General features: G+C 41.2%; 1 protein-coding gene across 1 annotated transcript in view; it reads right to left on the bottom strand.

Annotated features, from left to right (window-relative positions):
* Positions 1 to 10,137: 10,137 nt before the first annotated feature.
* Positions 10,138 to 14,301, bottom strand: part of MRPL37 (mitochondrial ribosomal protein L37) — a 15,351-nt gene continuing 11,187 nt past the window's right edge. The window contains exons 4-7 of the mRNA XM_042463268.1: positions 13,347 to 13,532; positions 12,948 to 13,099; positions 11,370 to 11,573; positions 10,138 to 10,334 (exon numbers count right to left, since the gene is read on the bottom strand). Of these exons, the coding sequence (XP_042319202.1) occupies positions 10,251 to 10,334; positions 11,370 to 11,573; positions 12,948 to 13,099; positions 13,347 to 13,532 (626 nt within the window). The 3' untranslated portion in view covers positions 10,138 to 10,250. The remainder of the gene's footprint in view (positions 10,335 to 11,369; positions 11,574 to 12,947; positions 13,100 to 13,346; positions 13,533 to 14,301) is intronic.

The following is a 14,301-nucleotide window of genomic DNA, read 5'->3' as shown; positions in this document are numbered from 1 at the left end:
AAGTTTTCCCATCGGATGGAAGAACACAGTTGAATGCAACCCAATGCTTTGTGTTTACCTTTCAAGCTGGCAAGGGATCACCTCCCTTATTAACGTGACTGTTCCTGAAGTCAACTGCCGTTTTCTATGTCCTTTCCATGGTCAGAACAAAAGCCTTGGTACAGCCATCAGATTGGGGAATACCTAATCCTCAGATGCTACTGGTCAGCTGGTTTAAATGCTGGTTGTTCTGGTATACATTTGTCTTTCCCAGCAGCTAATTTTTACAAGAAGGACTCTCACTTCTTTCCTCAGTATGTAGAAGTTGCATGAACAGGCTATAGATATATTTCTTTAGATGTTGGTCTTCGCTGTGCGATCTGTAATTGTATTGTGTTACATAATCAGTTGCTTCCGTTTCTTGCTAAATCTGTAGAACATTGGCCGGGGGGGGGGTCTGACTATTAAGCACTTGGTGACATCCAAGGGACGATCTGTTCAGATTTTGTGTGTACATACAGGTACACAAGAGAAATTTAGCTTTTAAAATGTGTTCCCGTTTGTAGTTAGCGAGTTAGTTCACTGCACTGCATTCTTTATTCCAATATATTGTGAGAGCTTGCTAGAATTCTAACAGTAGATTTTGGATTCCCGTCCCCCCAAAATTATTATGGTTGGTTTTATGTACAATTATTTACCCCACATAAATTCTCTTATTTCTGGTGATTAAGAATAGTGTGTTTATGTACAGTAGGTTATGCATCAAGCATCTGTTAATCTGTTATAGAATACAGTGGGCCCTTGTTATACGCTGGGGTTTGGTTCCAAGATCCCCCATGTATAACAAAATCCGCGTATGCTCAAGTCCTATTAAATATAATGACATAGCAAAATGGTGTTCCTTATAAAAAATGGAAAATCAAGATTTGATATTTGAAATTTATACTTTTTTGGAACATTTTCAAACTGAGTATGCTTGAATCCGTGTATAAAAAATCAGTGTATAAGAAGGGCCAACTGTACAAGTTTCCAGTTATTATCTGCACTTAATGTAATCTGACCTTAGTGGGATATCCTCAGTCCCAAAGAAAAAGAATGCATATACATTTTAGTAATCCAAGTGTGTGCGAGCACGTGCATGTTAATAACCCAAGTCCCTGCTTAGCTTCCAAGATGATACAGGATCTGGTGCCATTAGGGCATTTAGGTCCTAATCCTACTGTACTATAAATTAAAAGAGATTGAAGTCTTTAAATGTTTAGGTTTCTAGCTTTGTTTATATATTGTTGCAACCTCAAGTGGTTCTTTCTCTGTACATGTTGTGAAGGTTACTGCTACTTCAGTATTTACTGATGTTAAATATTTTAATCATCTTTGGGATCATACACTGGGAAAACCCACACTTTAATGAAATTCAGCTCCTCCTCCTAAGCAAAAGTTTGCTTTAGCATCCTGTACACAGTACATAGCAGCAGTCTAAGAGAAATGATGTGCTCCTGCCCAGGTGCTTTTTCTTAGGGAAGCGCTTTGATTCCTTTCTCAATTTTTTAAAAATTCTTGACCACTGGCTTAATGACCCTAGGAGGCCACTGGTTTGATAGCAAGGTTCAGCCATGGATAGCCAATGGCCAGTTTTGTGCTTTGCCAGTCATTTCATCCCATGACTGTTGTTCCTCTAGTTTCTTTCCATAACGTTTTAGTTGTCAAGCCACTCAGCTAATACCAGTTATTAAATGACCAAAGGAAAAACAATTTGACATTATTAAATGGAATGCCTAATGAGATTCCTGCTGAATTAATCAAATGGTTCTAGAAGTTTACTGCTCACATTATACAGTATATAGCCAATAGTTTGGGGACTGATGAGCACTGTAGTTCTAATAGTTGTGATTAGATTGCAGATGGTTATTCTAGAACATATGAAAGAACCAAAGTTACTGCCTGTATAGCCTAGTCCCTACTTAATTTGATACATGTTTTTAAAACAATGCCATCAAGATGATCCAGAAAGATGGTGCTGAAGTTCTCTCTGCCAAAAACAGTAGGTTATTTGCATATGCTTGTTTTATTTCCATCTAGGTCATTGAAAACCAGATGCTGTATACGATATTTCAGAGGAAGGGACTGGCAAAACCATCTCTTGAGTATTCCTTGCCTAAGAAAATGGCATGAAATTCATAGGGTCACCACAAGTCAACAGGCCACTTGAGGGCACATACACACAGGTCTAGGACAGTGGTACTCACAATCTACATGCACATTTCACTCACACACACACCCCACTCAACATAGTGTATAAATAAAATATTTTTTGTTTATTTAATGTGTGTATTTTCATTCACATTCATGCATTTTCATATTTTAATATTTTATAAGGAAATAACACCATTCAAATTAGAACTGTTTTAAGTAAATTTAGTATTTAACTAACACATATGTAAAATTTACACAAAAAAAGTCAGGGAAGAGTTGGTGGAGGGATGCAGGCCTTCAAGTCTTATATCCCTTTGTTATCCTGTCAGGACCGCACCATTTGAGAACGACGGGGCTAGGGAATAAAATTTATTTTTGCTACCCTACACCAGAAGGGTATCTGAGAGCCTCAAAATGATAGGTGTTAAACATCTGTCCTAAGCTTGTTGGGCCATTTCTTTTTCATGGTTTCTGTGCCTCACTCAGATGGGTCTCATGGATGTGTAGATCCATACACAGAACAGTTCAAATCTCAGAAGCTTTTGGTGGGATCCCCATCCCCTTCAGAAGCCACGAGCTATTCCCTCTCAGTTCCCTTTTCTCTATCGTGTTGTTTACTTCTTGGACAACTTGCAATGTTAAGTAGTTTTTTCTCTCCATTGTTCTTCCCTTCTTTAGTTCTCTCTTTTTTAAGAAGAAATAAAAAAAGTACTAGTAGTAAGTTTGTGTCCTCCTGCCATCATACTGACTCTGGTGGTTAGTTTGTTTTGTGAGGGCTCTTTTCAAGAACCGTGTTTCCTCCATTGAGGAAAGATTGCTAGTTTGAATGGCCATTCAGTCTTGTTTTGCCTGAATGAAAGTCACTGGTCCATTCTTTCTCAATTTGCAAAGTGTTTACAGCTATGAAACAGACTGTCCCAACTCTACCTCTATCTCTGGGAGTTCCCTGAAAGTCATAGATATTGGCACTCAGAATTTTGATGACAATCTGTAAGAAACGGCTACTCTTGGAGGTTTTCAGACCAAACATGCATGGCTTCTGTCGATTTTGGATGCCAGATGTTTCTCCACCACTATTAGAGGCCTGTGCATGCTAAAATATGGCCCAGCTCTCCTAATCCCTGGCAAATCTAAAAAAGATGGGCTCTGCTGAGTCAACAGCCCACCATAAAGAAAAAAAGGCAAATGAAAAAGGGAAGGCGAGCCCAATGATTGTAATCCTGGTATTGACACCATATCAACTTCAGCTCTGATCTGTCGCCCAATGTCACAGAATCATAAGAGCTGGAAGAAACTTCAAGGGCCATCCAGTCCAAATGCCTAACATGCAGGAACATCCAGCTTCTGCATCCCCTGCCAAGAAGTTCCTCCTAATGTTGAGGTGGAATCTCTTTTCCTGTAGTTTACAGGTCCTTGTCGCTGGAGCGACAGAAAACGGCTGTCATATCACTTCTTAACCTCTTCGCCAGGCTAAACATACCCAGCTCCCTAAGCTGCTCCTCACAGGGCATCATTTCCAGACCTTTTTATCATTTTGGTAGCTCTCTAGGCATCCTCCAGCTTGTCAACATTCTTTTAGAATTGTGGTGCCAGAATTGACGCAGTATTTCAGGTGAGGCTAGATCAAAGTGGAATAGAGAGGTAGTATTGCTTCCTGTAATCTAGACACTGTCATACTATCCCTTTTCTCCATCTGCTGACTTGGTCCGTCATATCAACAATTTTACTTGCGCTGAAGAACCAGCAGTACAGGAGATGCCTCAAGTATCACCCTCCCAGACAGATTAACCCTCAACAGAGCAATTCATTCAACTCCTGGCTGCTCAACCTCACAAGCTCCCAGGACAGTCACTTACCAGCTTATCAGCCTCCCCTTCTCTTGCTGTAACCTACCCGTACTGCCAGCCCCATTCCTCAAGTCTCTTTCACTTGTCTCAGAGTTGCAGATCACACCCAGTCCAATGCCAACAGTGTGAGTGCTTATAATTCTCGGACACATCAAGGATACTGTTCCAGCTCATACCACCCATATCACCAGTATTGTTGATATCGTGCCAACTCCCCAGGTTCAGCATCACTGCCTTGGACACAACCATCATGGGCCTACTTATCTGTACCACCACAGGATGGCCACTACTGTACTACTGAGCACTGACACCACTCCCCTTGGCATTACACAGATTACCATGGGGTTTTAACCCACCACCATTCAACAGAGGTGCATTGGTGCCATTCAAGATTGAGGTTGCATCATCCTTCTGCCTCATGCCCTCAGCAATCAATCCCAGCTGCCACCATATCTAGGTCCTTGGACCAAGATTGTGGAATGGCCTGCCGAACGAGATCCATCATATTGCCACTCTAAACAGCTTTTAAAAAGCTATAAAGACGGATCTCTTCCGGCAGGCCTTTCCTGACTAGTTCTCCGGCTATATCCAATTGCTGACCTCTGACTTCACCACAGTTATTTTATTGTTTTTAAGTATGCTTTATGTTTTAAATTCTACATTGTTTAATTGTATTTTAAGGGGGGTTGGTTGAGGGTTCGGATTGTATATTTTTAATCTTGTAAACTGCCTCGATTGCATTTTGTAGAGAGGCAGCATATAAATTATTATTATTATTATTATTATTATTATTATTATTATTATTATACCCTCAGCTACCATTTCTAGATTGTCGGACCAGGAAACCACTTTGGTGGCCTTAATTTGGCACCCCCGCACCCCTGATTTCAGTGTCTCTCCCAGTGTTAATGGTGCCTTCACTATGGAACACAAGCTGTGTGTTGCTTCCCACCTTGACATCTCAATCTCAGACTAATCTGAGCACCATACAACTAAAACCAATCTCTTCTGACTGGCTCTGAGAATCTGTTGTGTTGCTGATACAGTATGTCTCCATAATTCCCATCACCTTTTACAGAGGACATCACTGACACTACTCCCTTCTGACTGAAGGATGATCACCCCAACACGGAACTTATTATCAGGATGGCAAAGTTGTTTGCCCTCGAAGTATCAACCTACTTCCTCTTTGGACCTGGTATTCCAGCATATTAATGCCCAAGTCTCCATGCTATTTGTTAACTGTGTTCAACTTGACGTTGACCTATAGCAACCCCATGGATGAGAGACCTCCAAATCACCTCAACTGCCCTGCTTAGGTCCTGCAGATTCACAGCTGTGGCTTCTATGATTGAATATATCCATCTGGTATTATGGCTCTTCCTCCTTTCCTCTTGCCCCCCACGCCTCCACTTTACCAAGCCTTTGCTGTTGTTTTTTTAGTCAGTCCTTTCTTCTCATGATACGGCCAAAGTATAATAACCTCAGTTTAATTGTCTTTGCATCTAGGAAGAGTTAAGTCTTGATTTGGTATAGGATTCAACAATTTGTCTTTTCAGCAGAACGTAGTATTTGCAGAGCTCTTCTCCAGTACCACTTCTCAGATGAGTTTATTTTCTTCCTATCAACTTTTTTCACTGTCCAGCTTTCACAGTCATACATAGAAATGTGAAGTATGATGTCATGGATCATCCCAACTTCAGTATTAATATGGGACTGATCTATGTAATCATTGAGACCAAGTATGGAACATCATTCTTTCAGTGTCTTCATCATCTAGTTTAAAATTATGTAGATTGTCTATGGTTATTATTTTTGCTTTCTTAATGTTCAGCTGTACACCTGCCTTTGCGTTTCCTGCCTTCACTTTCTTCAATACAATAGTAGTCTTTCAAAATCTTTTATATTTTCTGCTGGTAGCATGGTGTCATCTGCATATCTTAGATTGCTAATGTTCCTTCCTCCAATTTTCACATCTCCTGAGTTTAATCCTACTTCACATATATATTTTGGCATACAAGTTAAATAAATAGGGTGTGATGGTTTTGCCTAACTCCCTTGCCACTTGGAAACCATTCTGTTTCTCCATATCCTAACGGTAGCCCCTTGTCCTGAGTACACGTTACACATCAGGAGAATCTAATGTTCTGGCACACACATTACTTTAAGAGCAATTCATAGGTTTTTTTGATCTATACAATAAAAAGTTCTGCATAGCACAGGATGACTTTCCTTTGAAATTCCTTAGTACATTCCATTATCCAGCATATGTTTACTATATGCTGCCACATTTGCCAGCACTTCTGGATCTTGTCAATCAGTCATAGCCATCTTCTGTTCTTCCAACATCGAGGTGCCTGGAATACCTGTATAAGGTTCAAAAGGAAGAGATTGTCTTCTTCACCCACTTGACACCAAACTATTGTGATGGAAAGAGGCATCACTCAGGGGATGCAGATTGCACCAAGTGACAGAGAAGGGTGAACACCCAGTGGGACGGTCACTCTGAGTGAATACTGAGAAGTCGTCCCTCACCTCTGTTTTTCCCCTTCATAGGATCAGTTCTGGACTCAGCTTGTTTGGGCATTCCTTCCAACAAAGAGCATGAGTGATACACACCTACTGATCTGGCACAGGAGACAAGTGCCAACTCGGCTAGTCATTAAGCTTCTCTGGTTCTTTCCTTCCACCATAGCAGGCACCTAGTGTGCCTGGCTATGTTCCTGTCCTCTTTGATCCAGGGTGGGACTCTCCCCAGAATCTCCACAGATTCTCTCCACTTTACGTTGGTGACTCTAACTGATCAGCTTTTTCAAGGGCATGCCCTTTGGAGCCCTAGCCTGCAGCCCTCATATCTTTGGATACATTCCACTCTTGCAGTCCACAGGTGTTGGTTGATGACAGAGAAACATTCCCACATCAATGTCCTGGAACTCACTGCAGTCATGAAGGCCCTCAAGGTGGTAAAGGACATCACCTGAGGGACAGTAGTACAGATACTCTTGGACAACCAGACCACCATGTCAACAAATGGAGGGATAAGGCCTTCTACGATGAATGCTTTTGCCATACAGCTATGGAACAGGTACATTCATGGGCACTCATTTCCACTAGCTCTTCACATCCCCAGATGAGTCAATCTCCTAGTGCATGGCCAGAGAGGCACACAAGTGGTTCTTATGCTGCTATGCCTTTGGCCTGATCATCCACTGGTGGGGCTAACCTATCTGGTTTTCCACAAGGAAATGCAACCAGTGCAGACAATACTATGCATTGACCCAGCATTGCTGCCTGAAGTAATATCACCATTCCACCTTAACCAGGATATTGTGTTGCCAGCCTTTCCTCAAGATCTCTCTTCCTAGTTGAAGAGGGCCTTGCACTCTGGACATTCGGCATGCTTTAGCCTACTCACTACAAGGGTCCTCTAAGGAAATCCCCAAGACCTTTTGTCTGCTACAGCAACGAAGGTGGGTTCCCCCATTTCTTTGCAGACTGTCCAAATGGGTGGTTGAATTGATCCATTTGACATACCATCTTGCCAAAATTCCTGAATGGTTAGGCCGTAGGTCCCACACGACCTGCACAGTGTCTATGTCCCAGGCATGGGTATGAGGCATTTTCCTGTCAGATTTCTGCAGGGTGGTTATTTGGCTTAAACTTTCAACCTTTATCTGACATAACTAAGTAGGGCTCAGGGTGATGCATTCTTTGGAAGGGTGATACTGTCATCCATTCTCAGCGGACCTCCTATTGTAAGCTAGCTATCCCTTTGTGTGAGGCACAGAAAAAAACAAAGGAGGGCATGTTCCTTACCTGTAACTATAGTTCTTTGAGTGGTAATCTGTGCCCTCACACAACTCTTCTTCATCCTCTCTCTTTCTGGAGATCTTTTTTGATATCAAGGGGCAGCAAAATAAAGGGAGTAGCTCTTTGCACTAATTATGGTCATGCCCAAAGGGGGCCAAAGGCTACTCAGCTCAGGAATGTTGCATGCATGAGTCCCATTTGTGAGGGCACAGATGACCACCCCAAGAGCTACGGGTAAGCAACCTGTCCTTCTGTAACATGCGAGTGTACAATGCAATCAAATTCCCATTCTCCACTTTTGACAGGTTGAATGCAAAAGGAACGTGTGCCACAGGAGGCTAAAACTGTGGGCACATGCAAACCCCTGGTAGAGCTATTAGCACAGCCAGTAGCATTTGATTTCATACTAGCATCACATCAAGGGGACATGCTGTTTAAGAAACAATTCTCCCCTTGAACAGTGTACAGACTTCATCATGCACTTTATTTTATCTGAGCCATGCATACCTGTTGAAACAGTTCAGACAAAGAGATCAACGAGTGGGAGCCGCTTCAAAAGCCTATCACAAACACTCTGGCAGGTCCCTGGGGCCTTGCCTTAGAATTGTCACTGTAGTATAGAAGCTGTAGGAGGAGAGAGTATTTGTCTGTGCTCATAACAAGAAGGAAACAAGAGGGGTGGAAAGGCGTGTTGAGAATACAGATTGTTCCTGGTGGTTTTGTTGATGCATTTTCTTTTCACATCTAGAAGACACAAACAGCTCAGCCAGGTCTCCCTGTACAGCAGTAGGGCTTATGCATCCATTATGTATCTGCTAGCTTTCTAACTGAGGCTGAGGGGTTGGCAAGTACTGCCATCATGCTAGCTTAAGACCTGCCAGACTCCTCACCTTCTTCACAAGTTAGCCTTTCATTTGTCAAAATTCACTTAGTCCTTCGGTGGCTAGAGATGCCAGTTCAGAGGGCCTGTGGCATACTAAAATGGCATGTCCAGTATCAAACGACCAATTGCTGTTGATAGTACTAGGCAAAATCGCTGCCCCTAACAGCCTCCTGTAGCTAGTGTATCATTCAATATATAAAAATGAGGTTGTAAAATAGATTTTTCTTCCTCAGTTATACACAAATAATAGAATTCAACGAAGCCTGAACAGATTTCCCATTTTGTTAGACAAGTACAGTTAATATTACTGTATCTGGTTAGAAACTCATGACATGTTTCGGTTTGTTCCCCCCCAATCACTCACAGACAACTAGCTTTTCAGTATATGTTAGAATACTGTTTCTGCTTCCTCGTTTGATTAAAAACAAACTATTAAATATGCAGCAGTGAAACTTAACTTCTAAGCTGAGGTTATCAGTATCATCTGAGGAAGAGAGTTCAGTCCATTTGAACAGAGCTTAGAAGTGTTACTTTTTGGACTCTCAACTTGCAGAATATCCCCATTTTCCAACCAACATGGCACTGGTTACAATGGCTAGAGCAGGGGTAGGCAACCTGCGGCCTGCGGGCCGGATGCAGCCCGGCGAGGCCTTGGGACTGGCCCCAGCCTGGTCCTGCCGCCGGGGCCTTTGGCCTCTCATGCGAGGGGCATGGTGGGGCAATTGTCTATAGAAGCCTCAGAAACATGCATTTATCTTAACATTTTTTAAAAGATCAGCAATTTTTTCTGCATGTCCTCCATTTTTTATTTTAAAAGTGCCCTCCATTTGAAAATTTTGTCCTACATCTGTCCCGGTTTATTTATTTATTTATTTATTTATTTATTGCTTCGGCCCCCCAGTTGTCTGAGGGACAGCAACCCGGCCCCTGGCTCAAAAGGATTGCCCTACCCCTGGGCTAGAGGGTTCTGGGAGCTGTCGTCAAAAAAATGTAACTTTCCCATCTCTGCTGCTGGATGCATGCCATGCCCATACAAAGGATCTCTGTGTGGAAGCCTGCATGTCCTTCTCTACATCAATCACAATGGGCATCAACCCACTGCTGACATTTTTCCTAATCTGGAATACATATTATCTTAAATTCCACTCCTGCCCAAAGATTCATGAAGTAGTAACCTCAATAGCATTTACTGTGCAGTTTGCACTACCTATCCACTATCCGCTGTAAAGCTATATTTAGTATGTTTAGCTAAATGACATTTTGAGAGATGGGTGTTCTGTGTTACTGTGCAAAGCTGTGATAAACCCTGTGAAAAGCTCCAATGCTCATCTCCTCTTTTCAAGTCACAACTCCTCTGACAATTAGTAGTGCTTATGCTGCTTCATTAAGGTTTTGAGAGAAAAGGGTGAAACAATACTGTTTACATGTGTTTTTAGAGAAAAGTTTATTTAAAAATATTAAATAGCCTCTAATGTTTACGTTTTATATTACAAAAGGAAATGTGGCAAAAACATGTTAAATTCTGCACCTTCAGTGGTCTATTCACACAATGCGCCATGTAAGTAGAACGCCAGGAACTTCTTGAATGTTTCTGGCTGATAGCCATGTATTCCCGCAGGCTTCTGTAAAGAAAACATCTGGATTTTCAATGTCTGGGATACAAAATAACTCAGCAACACATTTCAGTATATTCAATTATTCTGTTAGTATATTCTCACTCATGCCCTTCAGGAAAATGTAGCCTTAAACCCAATTGTTAATTCCAACTAGAGTAAACCTGCTGCATCCACCGGATTTACTATTAACAACTGATTTACTATTAACAACTAATTCAATGGGTCTATTCTTTGGCTACTGGATTCTTTTTGAAAGAGGGTATGAATGAGATACAACTTACAAGATACTTTTTCCCTTTTGAAACACCTTGGAGATATGTTTTTAGAGTGAGGATCTAATCAGCTACAGTATTCTGGCGTTACAGAAGTTACTGTTGGTGTATTTATATTCCTGCTTTAGAAGATATGGCTTTTATAAGGCAGGTGAACACAGTAGCTTCAAGCACTTCTTTCAAGATATACTTTAGTCAAATCTGGTAGTACAGTTGGCTCTCCATATCCGCAGGGGTTCCATTCTGGACCCCCTCACTTACAAAGATCAAAAAATGTGGAGCCTCAAGTCCCATTATTGCCAACGGACATTCAACATACGCACATGCATTGTCCATTGACAATAATCGGGTGGGGCCATCCGGGAATACTCCAGTCCATGAATTGTTAGCCCACCGATACCGAGGATTGACTGCAATATATTTTTATGATTCACATGGATGGCGTATATTTAGTCCTCCAGTGCTATTGAAGGTTGAACTCTAAATGTGTGTCAGAATACCTTTGTATTCTAGTCTAAGGACATTGTTACTACTAGTAAAAAGCAAATGCTATGGTTTTGAGCCACAAGAAGCATTCATTTGTTCCCGCGAAAATGTTACTAAGGGATGGCCATTTTTGGTGGTGGTAAAAATGTATTTTTTAAGGTTGACAGTAATGCAGTTATAATTTGTTAACTTGCAAGTAACACATTACTTATTAATGATTCCAAACTCTGATGTGACAAATACAGGAAATATTATACTCTGTAGAGTAATATAGTCAACTTACCACAACCACCTTTTTCTTGATTTCCGGACGACTCCTGGCATCCTCATAAAGAAGCTGATCTCCATCAATCCAGACCAGGTTTTTGATACCATTGCAAGAGTCTAGATCTGTTGTATTCAACTGGAATACCAAGAACTGAAAACACTGTCCATCAGTACCAACACTCTGCACAACAATGGGTTTATCCAAGATTCTGGGTTCATCCTGGTAATGGGAAAGGGGAAAAAGGGCTTCATGACTTAGTTACAACCTCTGGACTGAGATCAAGACAGAACAGAACTTTCAAGCCCTGTCTTCTGATCTCTGTTGTACTTCAATGCATTACAATTGGTAATGTACTACTTTGGTAGTAGGGGAGGGTGGGAGTAGTACACAGAAAATGGTCTCCACAGATAATTCAAAAACAGACTTGAGTAGTCTGATATTAGTGCAGGAAGCTTTCCTGGGAATGGTTCCAGTTGATATCTCAGCATGGCAGATTTACATCCAGTCCAAACACCAACTCTGGATCCTTATTTTGATTTTGTGAACTGGAGTCTGATTTGCCCTCGGGGAAAACAACACCCACAGGCAACCTTGCCAAAAAATCATCATCAACAACAACAACGCCATCCTGTAACAATTTCTGGAACATTCAGTCCCTACCATCTCCAAGTCAAATTTCATTAACTGTACAATCAACTCATGTCCCCTGAGTTTCCTCTCTACTATTCAAGTATCACAAGCATACAAAGTTAATTATTTTACTGTTATACAGAAAGCTAATGTCAGTATTTTGCACATTCAAAAGGTCCATGACTGATTAAGAATTCAACCACGGCTTTCCAGGTATGATTCTCAAGCAAGGCAGAATCACAATAACCATACGAATTCAGAATATGATTTTGCTCTGCTACATCACTTCAAGCAGTACAGGTAGTCCCTATCAATAGCTAGCAGCTTTTCACAACAGGCCATGAAACAACATGCTCAGCGCTTATATGCCTTTACCTTAATAGTACTTTTCCAAAATACTCCAATCATCCTAAATTTTGTGATACAGCCCCAACCAAAAAGCACAGGAAATTTTTATGTGAATATTTCCACAGAAAGCTAGAGAGCAGGAATTCACTTTCTCCTTACAAAGTGGGAACACCTGCTAGTATGCTGTTAACACAGGGGGAGGTAAATGAAGCCCTCATACCAGGAAGAAAAAAAGCATAAAAAAGACCAATTGCATTCATTAAAAAGATTTAAAGGCAGTTTTGATCAGCCTGAGGCCTGTTTTAGCACCAAAATAGTTGGGCCTAAAAATCAAGAGTGACTTTCAGTTTTTAAAAAAGGATAGACCCACATGAAGGAGGACTAGGCATTATATGGCCAATCATGCCCACTCTGTAGGCTTTAAATATACAACTGGCCATTTCATGCCAATTTTTCATGTTATAACTGTGTTGCCCATCTATGTCCACAGTAAGGTAAAAATTGTTCCAAAACCTATCAATGTATCCCATTCATTCTAACAGAATGGAAAAGCGAAGCAAATAGTCCTCTTTCAAGGATCATGTAAGATTTATCTATAAACATCCATACACTTACCCCATAGAGCCCTTTAGCCTTGGCCAAAGCACTTCCAAAAGCAAACATCATCATTCTGGCCTGGAGATGTTCTGGTTTAATTTTAGATTTAATGCAACGTGGAGCAAAGTATATAGTATGAGGATGAGGATATGGGTAACCTTCCCGAAAACCTAAGGTACAAATCAGATGATATTCTTATTTCTTCAACAGTGTGAGTTAAATGATACTAAACCAACTAAACATATTTAAAAAAAAAAACACTACTGCAATTATATCTAATGCTTTAGCTAATGCCTTCACTCTTTTTAACCATTACCCTTATATGTCACCTGGCAGAATTTCACCCATAACAAATATACTACTATGGAATAAATAGGAGGTTTCAGCTTATGGTCTTCCTGTCTGTATCAAATTTACCTGTGTCAGTCTTTGTCTCATATACATTCACTTCTTGGAGGTCGATTGTAGGTGCAATAGGATAGAAGGTTTCTAAAGTGTGTTTTTCAGTGGCTAATATTTCATCTTTGGAAGCTACAGGTTGTAGAGGACTCATTGCATTCAAAATCTTTCCAAGGCTACCACGAACCTGAAGAAGAATGGATTCTGTAAAGGGAAACATTGGATATGTAAGTTAGCATGTTTACTGTAAGTCAGCCAGAGAACTTTTATGGAATGGAGTGGCATACAAATGAATACGTAAAGTTTCCACTAGTATTAGATGCTTAAACCCATGAAAGGAGGCCTTCAAAACAATGCCCTCAATATTTGCAGCCTGCAAGAACCATCTCCTTCTCTAGCTGGATAAATAAGGCTAGCATCTTCTCATGCAGGCTCCCTCTCACCTTAAAAAGCAAAGGGCAATGTTGTTAGTTCTCACATACAACACATAGCTGTGTCTATTCATATGAAGTGCTAAGGAAATGGCTGAATAACATCTCTCTTGATCTAAAGTTCCAAGACTACAAGAGTTGCTCCACTCACTATCCAAGAACCTTTACTGGGGTGTCTGTGGAGGGAAAAGAGGGGCTAAGCTACAGCCGCCTCTCCTAACTCGCGAATCTGAGATCTGCGACCTTGAAAATCCACGAAGGAGCGACCTCTGCTATTTTCAATGGGGTGCGAGCCTGGCACACACACACCACACACATGCCCCATTCAAGCCTATAGGGCTTGAATATGCGTGACCCTCTGTTTTTATGGGGAGGTGGGTGTTCCGGAACAGATCCCTCCACAAAAATGGAGGATCAACTGTATAGCAAATGATTAGAAAACACAGTCATTGTTCAGTATCACCAGGTGCAGCACTGCCCTAAAAGACTGAATACATATGAAATAAAAAATATGTGTATCTTACTCGGAGACTGGTATGTAC

This window comes from Sceloporus undulatus, chromosome 4 (genome assembly GCF_019175285.1).
Source record: "Sceloporus undulatus isolate JIND9_A2432 ecotype Alabama chromosome 4, SceUnd_v1.1, whole genome shotgun sequence".
In the NCBI taxonomy this organism is placed as follows: Eukaryota; Metazoa; Chordata; class Lepidosauria; order Squamata; family Phrynosomatidae; genus Sceloporus; species Sceloporus undulatus.
Note: the sequence above shows the minus strand (reverse complement) of the source record. Positions and strands in the feature narration are given on the sequence as shown.